Genomic DNA, 14,295 nt, shown 5'->3' with positions numbered 1-14,295 from the left:
ATTTTGTTGTTCTTGTGACAATGACAATGAATTTAATTGAAGCTAATGCCATCGAGTAAGACCAGATGTTTTGGGCAGATCTGATGGAGTTCACTGTGACATTTGGTACACCCAATTAATGGCGGGGATGTTTGTAACTCAATCTTGTAACCTAAAAAATAACAATAACCCGAGAGACAGCTCTTATCTCAAAACACTCTTAAGTTGGGGCATTTTTAAGTTAAGGTACCACTGTATTATTTATGTACAATGCTGAGTTTTGCTTAAAAACTACAGATGTAACACTGCTTAAGAGGTTTCTGAACATTAATACCATCTTTCCCCTTGTCAAGCAGGATACTTTCCCTACCAGGGGTAGGAAAAAGAGCATCTTTGCTCATCAGATCGCTGCTCAGAGACTAAAAGAGGGCAAGCTTCCTTTACACTTCCCGTCGCAAACCCCACAGAATCCCAAACCCAGGGAGCAGAACCTTCCTCCACAGAGAAATATGGATATAGATCTGAGTAATCGTAAGTAGTCGTATTGCTTTATTTCTCTTTATTTGAAAAATAACTGTGTGGTAAAATACTTAATTTCCTCAAAAGTGTCGGTGTCAATTTCAAGGCTGGTGTCTGGTCAGGGACTTGGGGGCCCAAACAGCTCAGATGAAACCAGGAGGATCCACAGGGAAAACCAAGACAAGCTCCTGGCTATGTCCCAGTCAGAGATACTCGAGGAGCAAAATAAGCTCCTATACCAGCTTGGTAGGCAGTAAAGTTGTTAGTAATCATTTAATATGTGTGCATACAATGATGTGATAGTCAAACAGCACAAATACACAAAGACCTTTGTCTTTTTTTTCATTTTGTTGGTCGCTTGTTGAAAACTATTATTTCTGCATGCCAGATCCAAGGCTGGTGGAGTTTGTTCAATCCCGCCGAGCTGAGAGCTCCGCATGCAAACACCCTGAGGGCAAAAGCAGGGAAGGAAGTGTTCATTTCAGTTCAGGCTCCTCCAGCGGCGCCGCGCCTTCTTCAAAACTCAAAGACGTGATGATGGCAGAGGAAGAAGTGTCTCCGCAATCTGCAAAGACTGGTATGAGGATTTTAAAAACTAACTTCCTGATTACCTTTGACCTCTTGCTTTTGGCTGGTGGAGATCCAAATGAACTTAATGCACTTAGGTTTTGTGTTTGTCTTTTTACTTTGCTAAGCTCGATAAATCCTTTAATCAGTCCTAATTCAGTTTGCTTGTTCAGTCTAGGAGATAAATTGTACTTGATGCCTGCCAACTTTCTGCACTTCTGTCCCATTGTTTTTCCCATAAATTGACATTACTAACTAATGATGTTCTGAATGAAAACCAAAGCAAATTTATCTTTTTTCGAAAGAGCTTGCATTTTAATTTTGTACATGTCTAAATTAACAAAACAAAACTCCTTTATAATTTTATAAGTCGCCTTCTGGTGGCTGTACTAAACAACAGCACTCCAACCCCTGTTTAACTTCCATCCATCCATTTTCTACAGCTTGTCCCTTTCGGGGTCGCGGTTTAACTTTTAAAATGTATTTCTAAATATTCAACAGTTTTCCTTCATTTCTCTTTCTCTTGGACATGTTGCTTCCTGCACAGCACTTGTCTCTCTCCCTGATCTTTCTCTCCCCCATTATATAATTCTGTAACCTAAATAAATAGGCTCATTCTGCTGCATGACTGAGTTGTACGCATACAGCTACTGTAAACACTGGCTTTACTTTTGCTTGATTAGCTAGAAAGTCACTTTTTGCTTTTCTGTTACTTAGCCTGATGAAAGTTATGATCGTGGCTCACAGGAAAGATTATGTAATCGAATATCTCAAAATAATTTACAGAGCTGTTAACTCACTTATTATGCTAAAACAAATAAGCTGTCACCTACTCGCGGTTTAATTTATAATAATAATATATGTCCTTGGTGGTGTGGAGAACAATGCTAAATCAGCTCTTCTAAATCCAATGTCTCCAATGTGTGTGACTTTAAACAAAGATCTTCCAGTAAGACCTCAGAAGGAATGGGTCCACATGGATCAAGTGGAGCCAGATAAGCTGGAGTGGATGGGGAACCTGCCTGCACCTAGAAAAACTCGAACAAAACAGGAAAGGAGAGCATAACACAAACAACAGATACATTGCTGAAGTTGAACACTACAAAACTGGTTCTATGCTTTTGTGTTGTTTAGGCAATGCAGGCCCGCTTTGATTTTAACGGAACTTTAATCCCTCCGACGGAGGATTTGCCCACCCACCTGGGTCTGCACCACCATGGGGAGGAGCCCGAGGTCTATATGCAATATGTTCTTTCATGATATTGTATTTTACAGTACAAAATATATATATTTTACCTGTATTATAGTATTTTCCTCCACCAAAAAAAATACTTTTTTGCTTGGTTTTTGCAAAAAAATTCAGTCCTAAACTAAAATATAATTAAACATCCATCCATCCACCCATTTTCTACCGCTTATCCATGTAGTAGTTGTGAGGGGGCTGGAGCTTACCTCAGATGCTTTCAGCCAGAAGGCAGGCTACACCCTGGACAAGTCGTCACCTCATCGCAGGGCCAACACAGATAGACAGACAACCATTCACACTCACATGTAAATGTTTACCGTTTTGAAGGCCTTTTTAATCAGATAATGTGTTTGAATTATTGAAATACTTTATCTAATGTTATGCAACTTCATACTAATTGACAACTGTGACATAATTTGATTAAAAGGCCTTCAATGGGTTAAAAATGTTTTTAAAAAAATCTGGAAAATTAATTATGTTTAGTATTTTTGTTTAGGTCATAGGTTGATAGAGAGATTTGAGCAAAAATGCGTGGAAAAAAATGTAAGAATCCAAAATGTTTTATGTCCTGTTTGGCTTAAGCTATTGTCAAATAACTGCCGGTGTATCGTACACCTGTGAAAGAATTGAACATTGAAAGAAAAACATTTAACATGAAAAAAAACATCTTAGGAAAAATCATGTAAAATGGAGTAACAACAAAAATCTGGCCAAAAAATTCCTGAAAAGACACAAAAGTCAGCATTTGTCTCTTGAAGGTTAATTACATTTGGCCAGGGATTATCAATCCATTTTCCACTGCTTGTCCCTCTCTGTGTTGTTGAAATGACTATCAGACAAAGTTCATTCATTGGTGGGCTAATTGTTTTGTGTATATCTTTCCCCAGCGTGCTGGTTATTCCCTGCAAGAGCTCTTTCTGCTGTCTCGCAGTCAGCTCATACAACAGAGGACTCTGGCCCTCAGCACCCTTGGAAACATCCTCTCAAAGGTAGACAAACATGTTCTCAGTCACAACCACGATGACATTATGTATCGCTTACAGGGTCACATGTCTCCCTCTGCAGGCTCGTGCTGGAGAATACCATTCAACTCTGAAAGGCAGTATATTGTCGACTCTCCTCGATGCTGGCCTGATTTTCCTGCTCCGCTTTGCGCTGGATGACGGCGTGGAAGGAGTGATGGCCGCCACCGTCCACGCACTCAGAGCGCTTGTTGTGTGCACAGAGGACGAGGTAAGACTATTTCCAAGCATGATACACAACACTTGTGCTTTAAAGTTTCAAAATAAATATATATCTCACCTTCCAGGAGTGTTTGGACCTCACTTTCTCCTGGTTTCGTGGCCTGGCATCCTTCCCTCTGTTGCCGTCGAAAGAGGAAGAGGAAGAAGACGACAAAAGTCTGGATGATATTTTGAAAGAGACAGCCAAGGAGAAGGAAGAGAAGAAGACTGATTATGATGTGGCCCGGCAGGACATTGTTAAGGTAATGCTAATGTGCCTTTTGGTGGCACTTGCTCTTTACAATAGGACTAAAAAGACATTCATTAGCCAGTCTCTCCAGTATTTTTGCGATGTCGCCATTGTGCATATTCATGCAAATTTAACCAATCCCTACAAATTATGTGCGGCCTTGCAACTTTGTCTAATGTCCGCAATTTACTCGCACATTTTGGCCAATAAGCAACATTTTCGATAATCAAATTAGTCTTTGAGCGGTTTGTTTCTTATGCAGATGAAGCAGAATCATTAACGTTTAACAATATATCAACTCTTTATTAAACAAACGGCAGCTCAAACCAACTTCCTGTCTACAGTAATAAGCCTTTTAGGTAGTGTCGTATAAAACATTTAGCAACACACCGTCATCCTGACTTCTTAGTTTACATGTATGCATATATTTAGTTAATCTTTATTTATCCTGGGTAAGACAGTTAAAAACAGATTTTCTAGCAAAGGCAGTATTTACATGTCAGAGATGTTGAAGTGTGATGATAATCTCGCATCGTCTCTCATTTACCAACACAAATTAGCACTATGGATCACTCTCAACAGTTCACAAATGCTCTTAAGTGCGGCTGTAAATGTGTTGGATCATAAATTAATGTTTAAGATTGACAAACATTTTTCAAGCAATAAACATAACACGGCGAATGTGTGCAACTTGTGGACAGCGGACAATAAGGAAGCTTTTGGTGATGTTTCTTTCTGTAATTATAACTAATTATTGCTAATATTAGTTATAATTAATTAAAACAGTACTGTAATTTGACAATGAGCTCTGAGTATGTTCTTTTATTGCCATATAGTGTCTACTTTTAAGTCTCTCTGGTATAAAATTAGTAAAACATCAATATAGTATTTGTTTTTCCAAGTTTTGTTAAAATCATGTGCTTTCTGAGGTTAAAGTTTCAAGGAACATTCAAAACATTGATAATAAATTCATAAAATCACAAATTGATTTTATGTTATTGAAGAAAATAGGCCTTTTAACATCACAACTTTCTGAATTCAGGCACTTTAGGCCACAACAATCACAAAAAAAGTCCAAGAAATCATGGAGGGACTGATTAGCCATTGATGCTCGATGCCTCCTATTCTCAACCTGTATGATTTTGTCAGGGCCTCTTGAGGATGAAACTGCTCCCCAGATTACGTTATATCCTTGAGGTGGTCCGACCCTCTCCGAGGGTTGTCCAGGATATTCTGGAGGTCCTGACTCGCATTGCCAGACATTCCTCTTCATCTGCCACTCAGGTAACAACCTCCAAAAATCTAGAATTTTATTAAAGTAATTGCCATTTTTCCTTTAATCATAAGTTATTTCTGTCAGGTTTTGGACTGTCCTCGCTTGATGGACACGGTGATGTCCGAGTTCCTTCCCACTTCTTGGACTACACCGTCTTTGCCTCTTCCCCAGTCTGTTTATGGGCTCCCTCTGGCCTGTGCCATGAAGCTCTTAAGGATTTTGGCTACATCTGGCAGACATGCATGTGCCAGACTGGTAAGTGGTAAGGCCCTTTTTACTGTACCACAGGTATTTGACTCTTCTTTTCCCTCCAGTTGAACTCTTTCGGTGTGAGGGAACGTTTATCCCGTCTTCTCAGTGTTGAGCCCAGTGAGCTTCTACTGGAGCCAGGCGAAGCCCTCAGGATCACTACGGAGTCCTACAGGATGTGGGCTGTAGCAGCAGGCTATGGCCAGGCCTGTGACTTGTACATGTAAATAAAATGAATACTGCCAAATTGTCACTATGAACAATTTGTTTTGACTAAATCTATGAGGTTGTCGCTCCACAGAGACTTGTATCCTGCCTTAGTGAGGGCGTTGCAGTCATTTCACAGAAAACTGGCTCCCTCAGATCCTCTGCTGCAGCCGCAGCTCCAGCGGGTTCTGGCTCTGCTCTCTCTGCTTACTCAGGTCACACACACTGCCGGTTGCCACCAGGAACTGCAGCTCGGAATGGTTAGGTAAAAAAAACTTTTCCAACGATCCATTAATCTTGGAGAGTTAACCAATATACAGAAGCAAAATTGGAACTGAAGATCAAATGGTGGTTAACGTTGTCACATGATATGAACACAAACATGCCTTCTAGAGTAGGACTAAACAACTGGCAGCCCGGGGGCCAAATCCAACCCGGGAATGTTATCGAGTCAGTTTAGGAGACAAACATTTTTGCAGACAACACTTGAGTGCTCCTGTTGTATAGAGATACTTTGACCACTGTAAACGCATTGGTAGATGCTTGCAATGACATTTTAACCTTGCTATCAAACAAAGAACACTAGGGTCCAAACTTGTGATTTACATAACTAAGGCGTTCCTCAAGTCTTCTCTTTTTTTGCAGTTACAATTTGTGAATAATGTAACTAAGGTGTTGCTGTAGCTTGTTTACTTCAATTGCAGTCAGTAGTCATGTGTCCATTTTCTTTATTACCATATTTTCCGGACTATAGAGCGCACTGGTGTATTAGCCGCACCCACTTAATTTTAGGGAGACATTTTTCCCCCCATATATTAGCTGCAACGGACTGTAAGACGCAGATATATATGTTGCAAAATAAGTTATTTATGCAGAAATATTCTGTAAATATTTATTAACATACCTTAATTGTTTCGAAACGATGTCTATAACATGCCAGTAAAATGGATGATCAAACAAAACAGAAGTCATCGTCATGAACCCACTCGCTGCGGAACTTAGCTCTCCAATCAGCTAAACAGACTCAAATTCACAATGACGTCTTTGTGAGTTTACTGAAGAATTTGTGAAACTGAAAAAAAAAATACAAAAATTAATGTTTTTGTAAGTTAATAATACTAACACAGACACTTGTAAACGTGGTAGCTTATTAGCTAATGCTAACGACGCTAGCGTCATTACATTACGATAGCATTGATTGATTGATTGAAACTTTTATTAGTAGATTGCACAGTACAGTACATATTCCGTACAATTGACCACTAAATGGTAACACCCGAATAAGTTTTTCAACTTGTTTAAGTCGGGGTCCACGTTAACCAATTCATGGTAAGTACACATATGCATGAAAACCATCATATGGACATCACACATGGGTCGGTTTAGTAAGTATAAACAGTTTTAGTTAAAATACTTACTAACATTTCTTGGAGATATGAATGAAGAATCAATAGTAAAAATGCTGTGGACGGCTAGAAGACTGAACAGCGCTCTACTTTCTGTTAAAGCACTACCTGTAAATGGAAGAAAACTGCAGCACTTGCAGTGAGCGAACTCCTTAAAAAGATGGTGCCATGGCACAAACAATAAAACACATTCTCAGTGTATTTTTTTATTATTATTTTTTTACTTTTCATTATGGCCGTCAGCAAAGAAAAATCCATGAATTAGCCAAACCGTTTTATAAGCCACAGGGAGCAAAGTGTAGGGAAAAAGTAGTGCCTCAGAGTCTGGAATTTATGGTATACTTGTAGTGTTCTTCAAGGTTCCAATTTACTGTAGGAAAACCTGTGAGAGAGTCACCTTTTTGCAACATATTCTTTAAAACACTAGAGTGCTGTCATAGAGGTCATCTTTAACTAGCTTTTTTGCAGAAGGTCCTTAAAAACATTAGAGCGTTCCTCTAACTGACAAAATGAATAGACTAAAATCAAATGTCTACAATCGGAATATACAAAATAAGACTAGTAGTGTAGGGAAAAGTCCGGCCCCTCGTTTCTTAGCTTTGTGGAAATGTGGCCCTCAAAATTGTTAAGTTGAATATCCCTGCTCTAGAGGCTGTGTGAAGTACAGGGGATGAATGTCATTGTCGCAAATGTATGCTCTCAAATTATTGTGTTATGAATGAGAAAAGTGAATGCTCTTACATGCTGTTATGTTGCAGAACAATTATACTGTTAATGTTTGATTCTCTCAGCATTCATACAATTAACCAAACTGTTAATGTTACTCATATTGTGCATCATTCACCAACCAAGGCTTGTTATTCACTTACACTAAATCATATTTTTTCTCCTCTTCAAATTCTTTCTGTTATCTTTCTCAGTTCTGCAGGAGATGAATGTCCTCCTCCTCCTCCGGTATCATGGGGCCATGTCACAGGCCTACCTGCACCCCTATTGGGCCATTTCAAGAGTTTTGTAAAAGCCCTTGATCATCCAGAACAGAGAGACATCAGTGTGATTCTGATGCCAGCTTACCTGCTTTATTTTGCGGCGTTCTATCGTCAGCTCTCCAAACAGGTTTCTTTTATCTCTCTTTTATCTCCTTGTTGGGTAAATTATTATGTTGTACTTGATGTTAGTGTTTTAATTTACTGCCTTCTGTTTGTATGACTGCCATTGATCACCCACAAATAGACATTGTTCACTGGTGTTTTGTTGACATACAACAGCTCACAGTTCAGTCAAACCCAAATGTATTATTGGTATTAACATTTATGTGTCTCTGGCCTCCTCAGAGCTGTTTTCAGCCTGTGGAAACTCTTAATGAACTGGAACAGCTGACGTCTGGAGTTCTCATTCCCGTGATATCCCACAGTGTTTTGCAGGACCTGATAAAGAACTTGAAGTATCTCTGATCCTTATAGTTTATCACTAGTCTGTCATATAATGTCTAGATAAAAAAATTAACACCAATTCTGTCTGATATACCCCTACCAGGTCTTCTTCAGTAGTGTGCAGTGACATGTCTAGTCACGTGCATCCAGACACTTCTCCCAGCCTTCCTGGTTTGGCTTGCCCAGGATGGAGGGACCGTCCGGGGTTGATGGTGTCCTCCTCACCCTTCCCTCTCCTCACAGGCCTTGTGCTTCTCTTGGAAACAATCGTAGGCATCCACAGAGGTCTCACCTGCAAGGTTAGTCATGTGGTGGAGCTGGTGATAGTTTGGATCATCCCCTGATTACAGTAGTTAATGCATTGGTCAACATTTTAGCGCTGTCACATTAGAGCATTTCTTCTCAAATAGTGGGGAGGGCCCCCCTAGGGAGGAGCACTGCGAAGCATGTGCCCCCGGGAAACATGATTAATCAGTATCATGATTCAAACCCAGTTTTGAAAAGCTGTGCACTACAAAATGTGCTCATTGTAGCCATTAATCCTGACTTCCTCATTTTGATAAAAAATAAAATAAAATCAGCACAAATTGTTAAAAAAAATGTGTATTCATTTTTGTAGGTTAAAGTGTTTTATATTCAGTAGAACCTGGATTTACAAACTTAATTGGTTCTGGAAACATGGTTTTAAACCGAAAAGTTAGTATTGTGGGGCAACGTTCTCCATAAAGAACAATGTAAAAATAATAATTTAGTTTAAAAAATGCATGTTTTTTACCCTCTGCCCGTTCCGTAGTTACATTTTTTATGTGTTTTCATTGTGAAATATTTGTTTCTATTTCTGTACCTTAGTGTAATGTTATCAAGAATATTTCTCTTTTTCAGAATTTTTTCTTGTGCTTTGTTTTTTACATGTCCAAAATAAACTACTACTACTACTACTAACTTGTACAACATGTAAAGTACAGAATATCAGAAACATTTATTCATGTAGAAAAAATATCACTTAACATAATTTACTTTGACAATCAAAGCATGATCATAACAATTCACATTTTGTGTTATTAATGCGTGAACTGCTATCTAAACATGGAAGTGTAGCTCCTCTCCTCTTTATGCTAGTGATCCTAAAGCAGTATTACAAATTCTGTATTCCTCCAAAATAGAATCAATAGAAGCAAATACATTTTCCAGTCATTGTATTAAAAACTTAAAAATTATCTGTCTAGGGCAGTGGTCCCCAACCTTTTTGTACTTGCAGACCGGTCAATCCTTGAAAATTTGTCCCCAATTTTTTTATTTCTTGTGCGGCCGCGGTCCGGTACCAATCGGTCCACGGACCGGTACCGGGCCGCGGCCCGGTGGTTGGGGACCACTGGTCTAGGGTACAATTATTAATGACAAATTGCGAAATCGCAATTAATTTTGAGTTAACTATGAACAAAATGCGATTAATCGCAATTAAATATTTTAATCATTTGACAGCCCTAATATCTATATGTATGTGTATATATATATATATATATATATATATATATATATATATATATATATATATATATATATATATATATATATATATATATATATATATATATATATATATATATATATATCAATCAAACAAACATAAGGGAATTAGGGATTGGCGATATAGCCTAAAATCTATATTGTGATATATATTTGCAGCCTCTATCTTATTTCATATGTAAATTTCCCCTCTGAGATTATTAAAGTATTTCTTATTCGGATTCTGATTCTGATAACAGAACCATTTCAAAACCTGTTACAAATGCTTCTAATTTGGCTGCTAACATATGCCGTAACATAGTGCATCATTTCCGGTTGTATTATTTTGTCAAAACTATTATTAACCTACTTGATAATTACTTTGTACTTATAAAAACCCCTTTTTTTTTTTTTTTTTGGCACAATAGAGGTTAGGATTGCGGACTTAGAAGGGGCTTTGCACTGTGGAGGGACATTAGCCGCTAGAGAGAATGTTACATTTCGTTGAGGACACATTTGTTCAATTGTCGCTGAATGTGTCATCAACATGCATTGTCACTATATAATGATAGTATCAAAAGCGGCCAAATTTATATTGTATATCATCTACATCACCAAACACTACATCACGTAAAACATTTAATGTAATGGGATTGGCTGCCGTATAAGACACCATTTTCCCCTTAAAAAGATGTCTGAAAAATACAGCTTGTCTAGAGCAGTGTTTCCTAACCATTTATTGAGGCAATGCACATGTTTTATGTTTTACATTAGACAAATCTCACGGCACACCAAGCAGGCCATGAGTTATTCTGTTGTATTAATTGCAAACAGGTGGATACAATCTAGTGCAAAATCATTTAATTGTTTTGCCGGTCACTATGCCTCGCTGGCTGGAACGAAATTTGGATTTCAGAAGTGGGCTTGTGTATACAGGGGCAGTGATTTGAAGGGATTCGATGCATGTCTTGGAGTAATATGAATGGGAAACACATTGTTAAATAATATATTTTTGTACAAAATTAACAGAATTAAATAATTTAATTTATTTTGTTTTTTCAAAATTGCATTATGATTTAGTTTAACATTTTTACCTTGTATGTCCTTGCTGGGAATCAAATCATGTCCGCTGGAACTATAGACAGATACTTAAGCCATTGTGCTACAAGGAATTTTTGAACAATTGAGCTGCAATTTGCAATTTTATTCCCTTAGCGCAAGTTTTAGTCAGCAACATAACTGCCTCTGACTGGAACACAAGACTCCTTCTTTGGTATGTTTTAGTTGTCTTATTTGTTTGTGATTTGTATCGCTTTTATCTCACATCAGCCTGCTGATTAGTCAGCTGCTGCGTGCTGACAATCATTGTCACATTGGCAAGAGCGCAGCCACAGAAATCCAATCAAAAAGCTTGTGTGTGATCTCAAGGGAAATACTTCAGTTTGAGTGGCGGTTTTCTGTCTGGCACAAGTGCTTGACTTGTCTCCATTCAATAGTGTAACAAAATTTTCAACGTTAAAAAGTGCAGTTTACAAAAACTGCTTTTTAAAAAATTGTAGGTCACATGTGCCTCTTGTCCCCATTCTCAAATTACATCCATGGTTGTTGGCATAGACAGATGAACACAGATACACTATTTGCAATAAATAAATAATAGTTTTTAAACCAATAAAAGGAATCATTTCCTGTGACCTACCTAATGATCTCTTACAGCCCAATAAAATGTTGTGGCACAGTGGTTACGAATTACTGGGCTAGAAATTAATAAATGCTCACCACCAGGTGGTGCCAAATAACTTTTTTCTCCCAAGCGAGTCAGCCCTTCATCACTCACAAACAGGAGTGATTTGGAGAGTCAGTCTTAAATGTTGGGCAAGTTGGCAAACAGAGTAGGAGTCATCAAACAACAACAACCAAATAATCTACCAGTTAAGTCACTTGTTTTGAAAATGTACAAAAATAGAAGGGTCATCTTATCGCAGTGCTTCTCAAATATTTTCTGTCACGCACCTCCTTAGGAAGAAGAAAACATTTTGCGTCCCCACCCCTCTCTTTGCGGCAATTATAGATTATAGATATGTTATAGTATAATTTTTCTATAACATTTTTAGAAGTAAATCCTTATCTAAACTATAAAAAGATTTTGGCCGATATCAAACCATTTTGTACTGAAAAATAAAATCAAACAAACTAAATAAATAATAATACCTTCAAATTGATCAACAATAATAACTCAGAAGCACAATATATAAAACACTACAACCTCCAAAACGAAAATGAATGAAACCATTTGTGCTGATTTTTTATTTTTAAATTTTTTTTAATCAAAATGATGAGGTCAGGATTAATGGCTACAATGAGAATGCTTCCTAGTGCACAGCTTTTTGAAGCGGGTTTGAAGCATGATACTGATAAAGCATAATCCCCGGGGTCACATGTGCCCACCCCCCTGGCATCGCAGGGCGCCACCGCAGGAGAGCCCGTCCCACTATTTGCAATGTGAATCTTATAACAACTCACAAATCAATGTAATTACGATTCCATTCAGAATCGATTCTCAATTCAACACAAATATTGATTCAAACTGATTTCACAATATATTATTTTGTACAAACTTTTTCAAAGCAGGTTACTGGTTACACAAGCTCCTCTTAGCTGCTGACGTATGTTGTATAGGCGCAGCAAGTAACCGCAGATATGGCTTGAAAACATATTTAAAAAAAATTGATTCCTGTGTTGAGGTGGCGACTTGTCCAGGGTGTACTCCACCTTATGCCCGAATGCAGCTGAGATAGGCTCCAGCACCCCCCGCAACCCCGAAAGGGACAAGCGGTAGAAAATAGATGGATGAATAGATGGATTCTTGAAAGGTTTTGATCGATTCAGAGTCATGACAAATAGTAACTGTGATTCGGATGTAAATCGATATGTTCCAGTACCCCTATTGTCCTATATTTGGGTCCAAATGGTATTTTCCCCACCACACAAGTCTAAGCTCATTGTTGAACATACTGTATGTGTTTATGTTGTGCATGATAAACCGACCATTTGATATAGTTTATATAACTCGTGGTTACTCGCAATTAAATCTTGATTCATTGTTTCTAGTTCACTGGCCTCCTCGTATCAGAACCTGTGATTGTTTACCTGCGAAGCATCAGTCAGGCCACGCCCACCCTGTCCCACAGCCAGGCCTGGCTTCTGCACCATGAACACCACCTCATTTACCTGCTGCTGCGCTTGGCGTACAGATCGGTAGGCTCAAACTAAATTGGATAATGATAATTTGTTACCTTTTAAGTGCAAATCTAACTCAAAAGGCACAAATAAAACAATCGACTGCATATTTGTCACCCTTTTCTATCTTATTTCAGGTTCCCATTGAAGTCCAAGTTGCAAAGCATGCCCCGCTCTACCACCAGGTAGCGCTTGTTCTTCTACCGTGGTTATTGCCTGGCAACGAGAACCTTGCTCATGACCTGCTCTCCACCCTCATCTTCAGCAAGGACTTTATATCGTGAGTTTATAAAAAAAGATTATTATACACATATTCATATGCAATTTTCCAAAATGCAACAGCACTTTAAAATAGTCCTGAATTTTCTTTTGGTGTTTGAGGTATTTTCCACACAATGCTTGCTTTGTAAATAGAAGTCCCTTGTTTGTACGCTTGTGCCAGAAATATAATTTTCCAAATTAGATTACAGTAATAAGACAATTTATTCATAATTACATCAGAGCAGCAGAAGACCCATTTTCACACAAAAAGTAAGCCACGTGTTATTGATAAGAGTGCTTCTCAGCACTGGTGGAGAGTCATGAGTTAGAATTTGCGTACCTATTTTTTCTTGCTTGTTATTATAACCCAACAAGGAACTCCTCCCAGTAGCCCCACCCACTCAGCAGATTACTTTATGAATTTCTTTAATAAGAAAATTGAAGTCATTAGAAAAGAGATTAAAGACAATGCATCTCAGCTACAACTGGGTTCTATTAACACAGATACGACTGTATATACGACGGATACCGCCCTCCAAAATAGTTTCTCTCTCTTTGATGAAATAACATTGGAGGAATTGTCAAAATGTGTAAATGGGACAAAACAAACAAGATGTTTACTTGACCCAATTCCTGGGAAACTTATCAAGGAGCTTTTTGTATTACTAGGTCCATCAGTGTTAAATATTATAAACTTATCACTTTCCTCTGGCACTGTTCCCCTAGCATTCAAAAAAGCGGTTATTCATCCTCTACTCAAAAGACCTAACCTCGATCCCGATCTCCTGGTAAACTACCTTCCGTTTATCTCGAAAATCCTCGAAAAAATTGTAGCACAGCAGCTAAATGAACACTTAGCGTCTAACAATCTCTGTGAACCTTTTCAGTCCTGTTTCAGGGCAAATCACTCTACGGAGACAGCCCTCGCAAAAATGA

The 14,295-nt window shown here is 38.3% G+C and overlaps 1 protein-coding gene across 1 annotated transcript in view; it reads left to right on the top strand.

The window, feature by feature from the left end:
• Positions 1-14,295, top strand: part of rpap1 (RNA polymerase II associated protein 1) — a 40,287-nt gene that overhangs the window by 9,431 nt on the left and 16,561 nt on the right. Inside the window, exons 5-21 of the mRNA XM_062041634.1 lie at positions 336-510; positions 586-744; positions 887-1,075; positions 2,007-2,117; positions 2,201-2,298; positions 3,199-3,300; positions 3,377-3,544; positions 3,621-3,797; positions 4,934-5,068; positions 5,145-5,315; positions 5,375-5,532; positions 5,611-5,781; positions 7,843-8,038; positions 8,257-8,366; positions 8,459-8,654; positions 12,970-13,116; positions 13,236-13,378. Of these exons, the coding sequence (XP_061897618.1) occupies positions 336-510; positions 586-744; positions 887-1,075; positions 2,007-2,117; positions 2,201-2,298; positions 3,199-3,300; positions 3,377-3,544; positions 3,621-3,797; positions 4,934-5,068; positions 5,145-5,315; positions 5,375-5,532; positions 5,611-5,781; positions 7,843-8,038; positions 8,257-8,366; positions 8,459-8,654; positions 12,970-13,116; positions 13,236-13,378 (2,606 nt within the window). The remainder of the gene's footprint in view (positions 1-335; positions 511-585; positions 745-886; positions 1,076-2,006; positions 2,118-2,200; positions 2,299-3,198; positions 3,301-3,376; positions 3,545-3,620; positions 3,798-4,933; positions 5,069-5,144; positions 5,316-5,374; positions 5,533-5,610; positions 5,782-7,842; positions 8,039-8,256; positions 8,367-8,458; positions 8,655-12,969; positions 13,117-13,235; positions 13,379-14,295) is intronic.

This window comes from Entelurus aequoreus, linkage group LG03 (assembly GCF_033978785.1).
Source record: "Entelurus aequoreus isolate RoL-2023_Sb linkage group LG03, RoL_Eaeq_v1.1, whole genome shotgun sequence".
NCBI classification, from domain to species: Eukaryota; Metazoa; Chordata; class Actinopteri; order Syngnathiformes; family Syngnathidae; genus Entelurus; species Entelurus aequoreus.
This window is presented reverse-complemented; position numbering and strand designations above follow the sequence as displayed.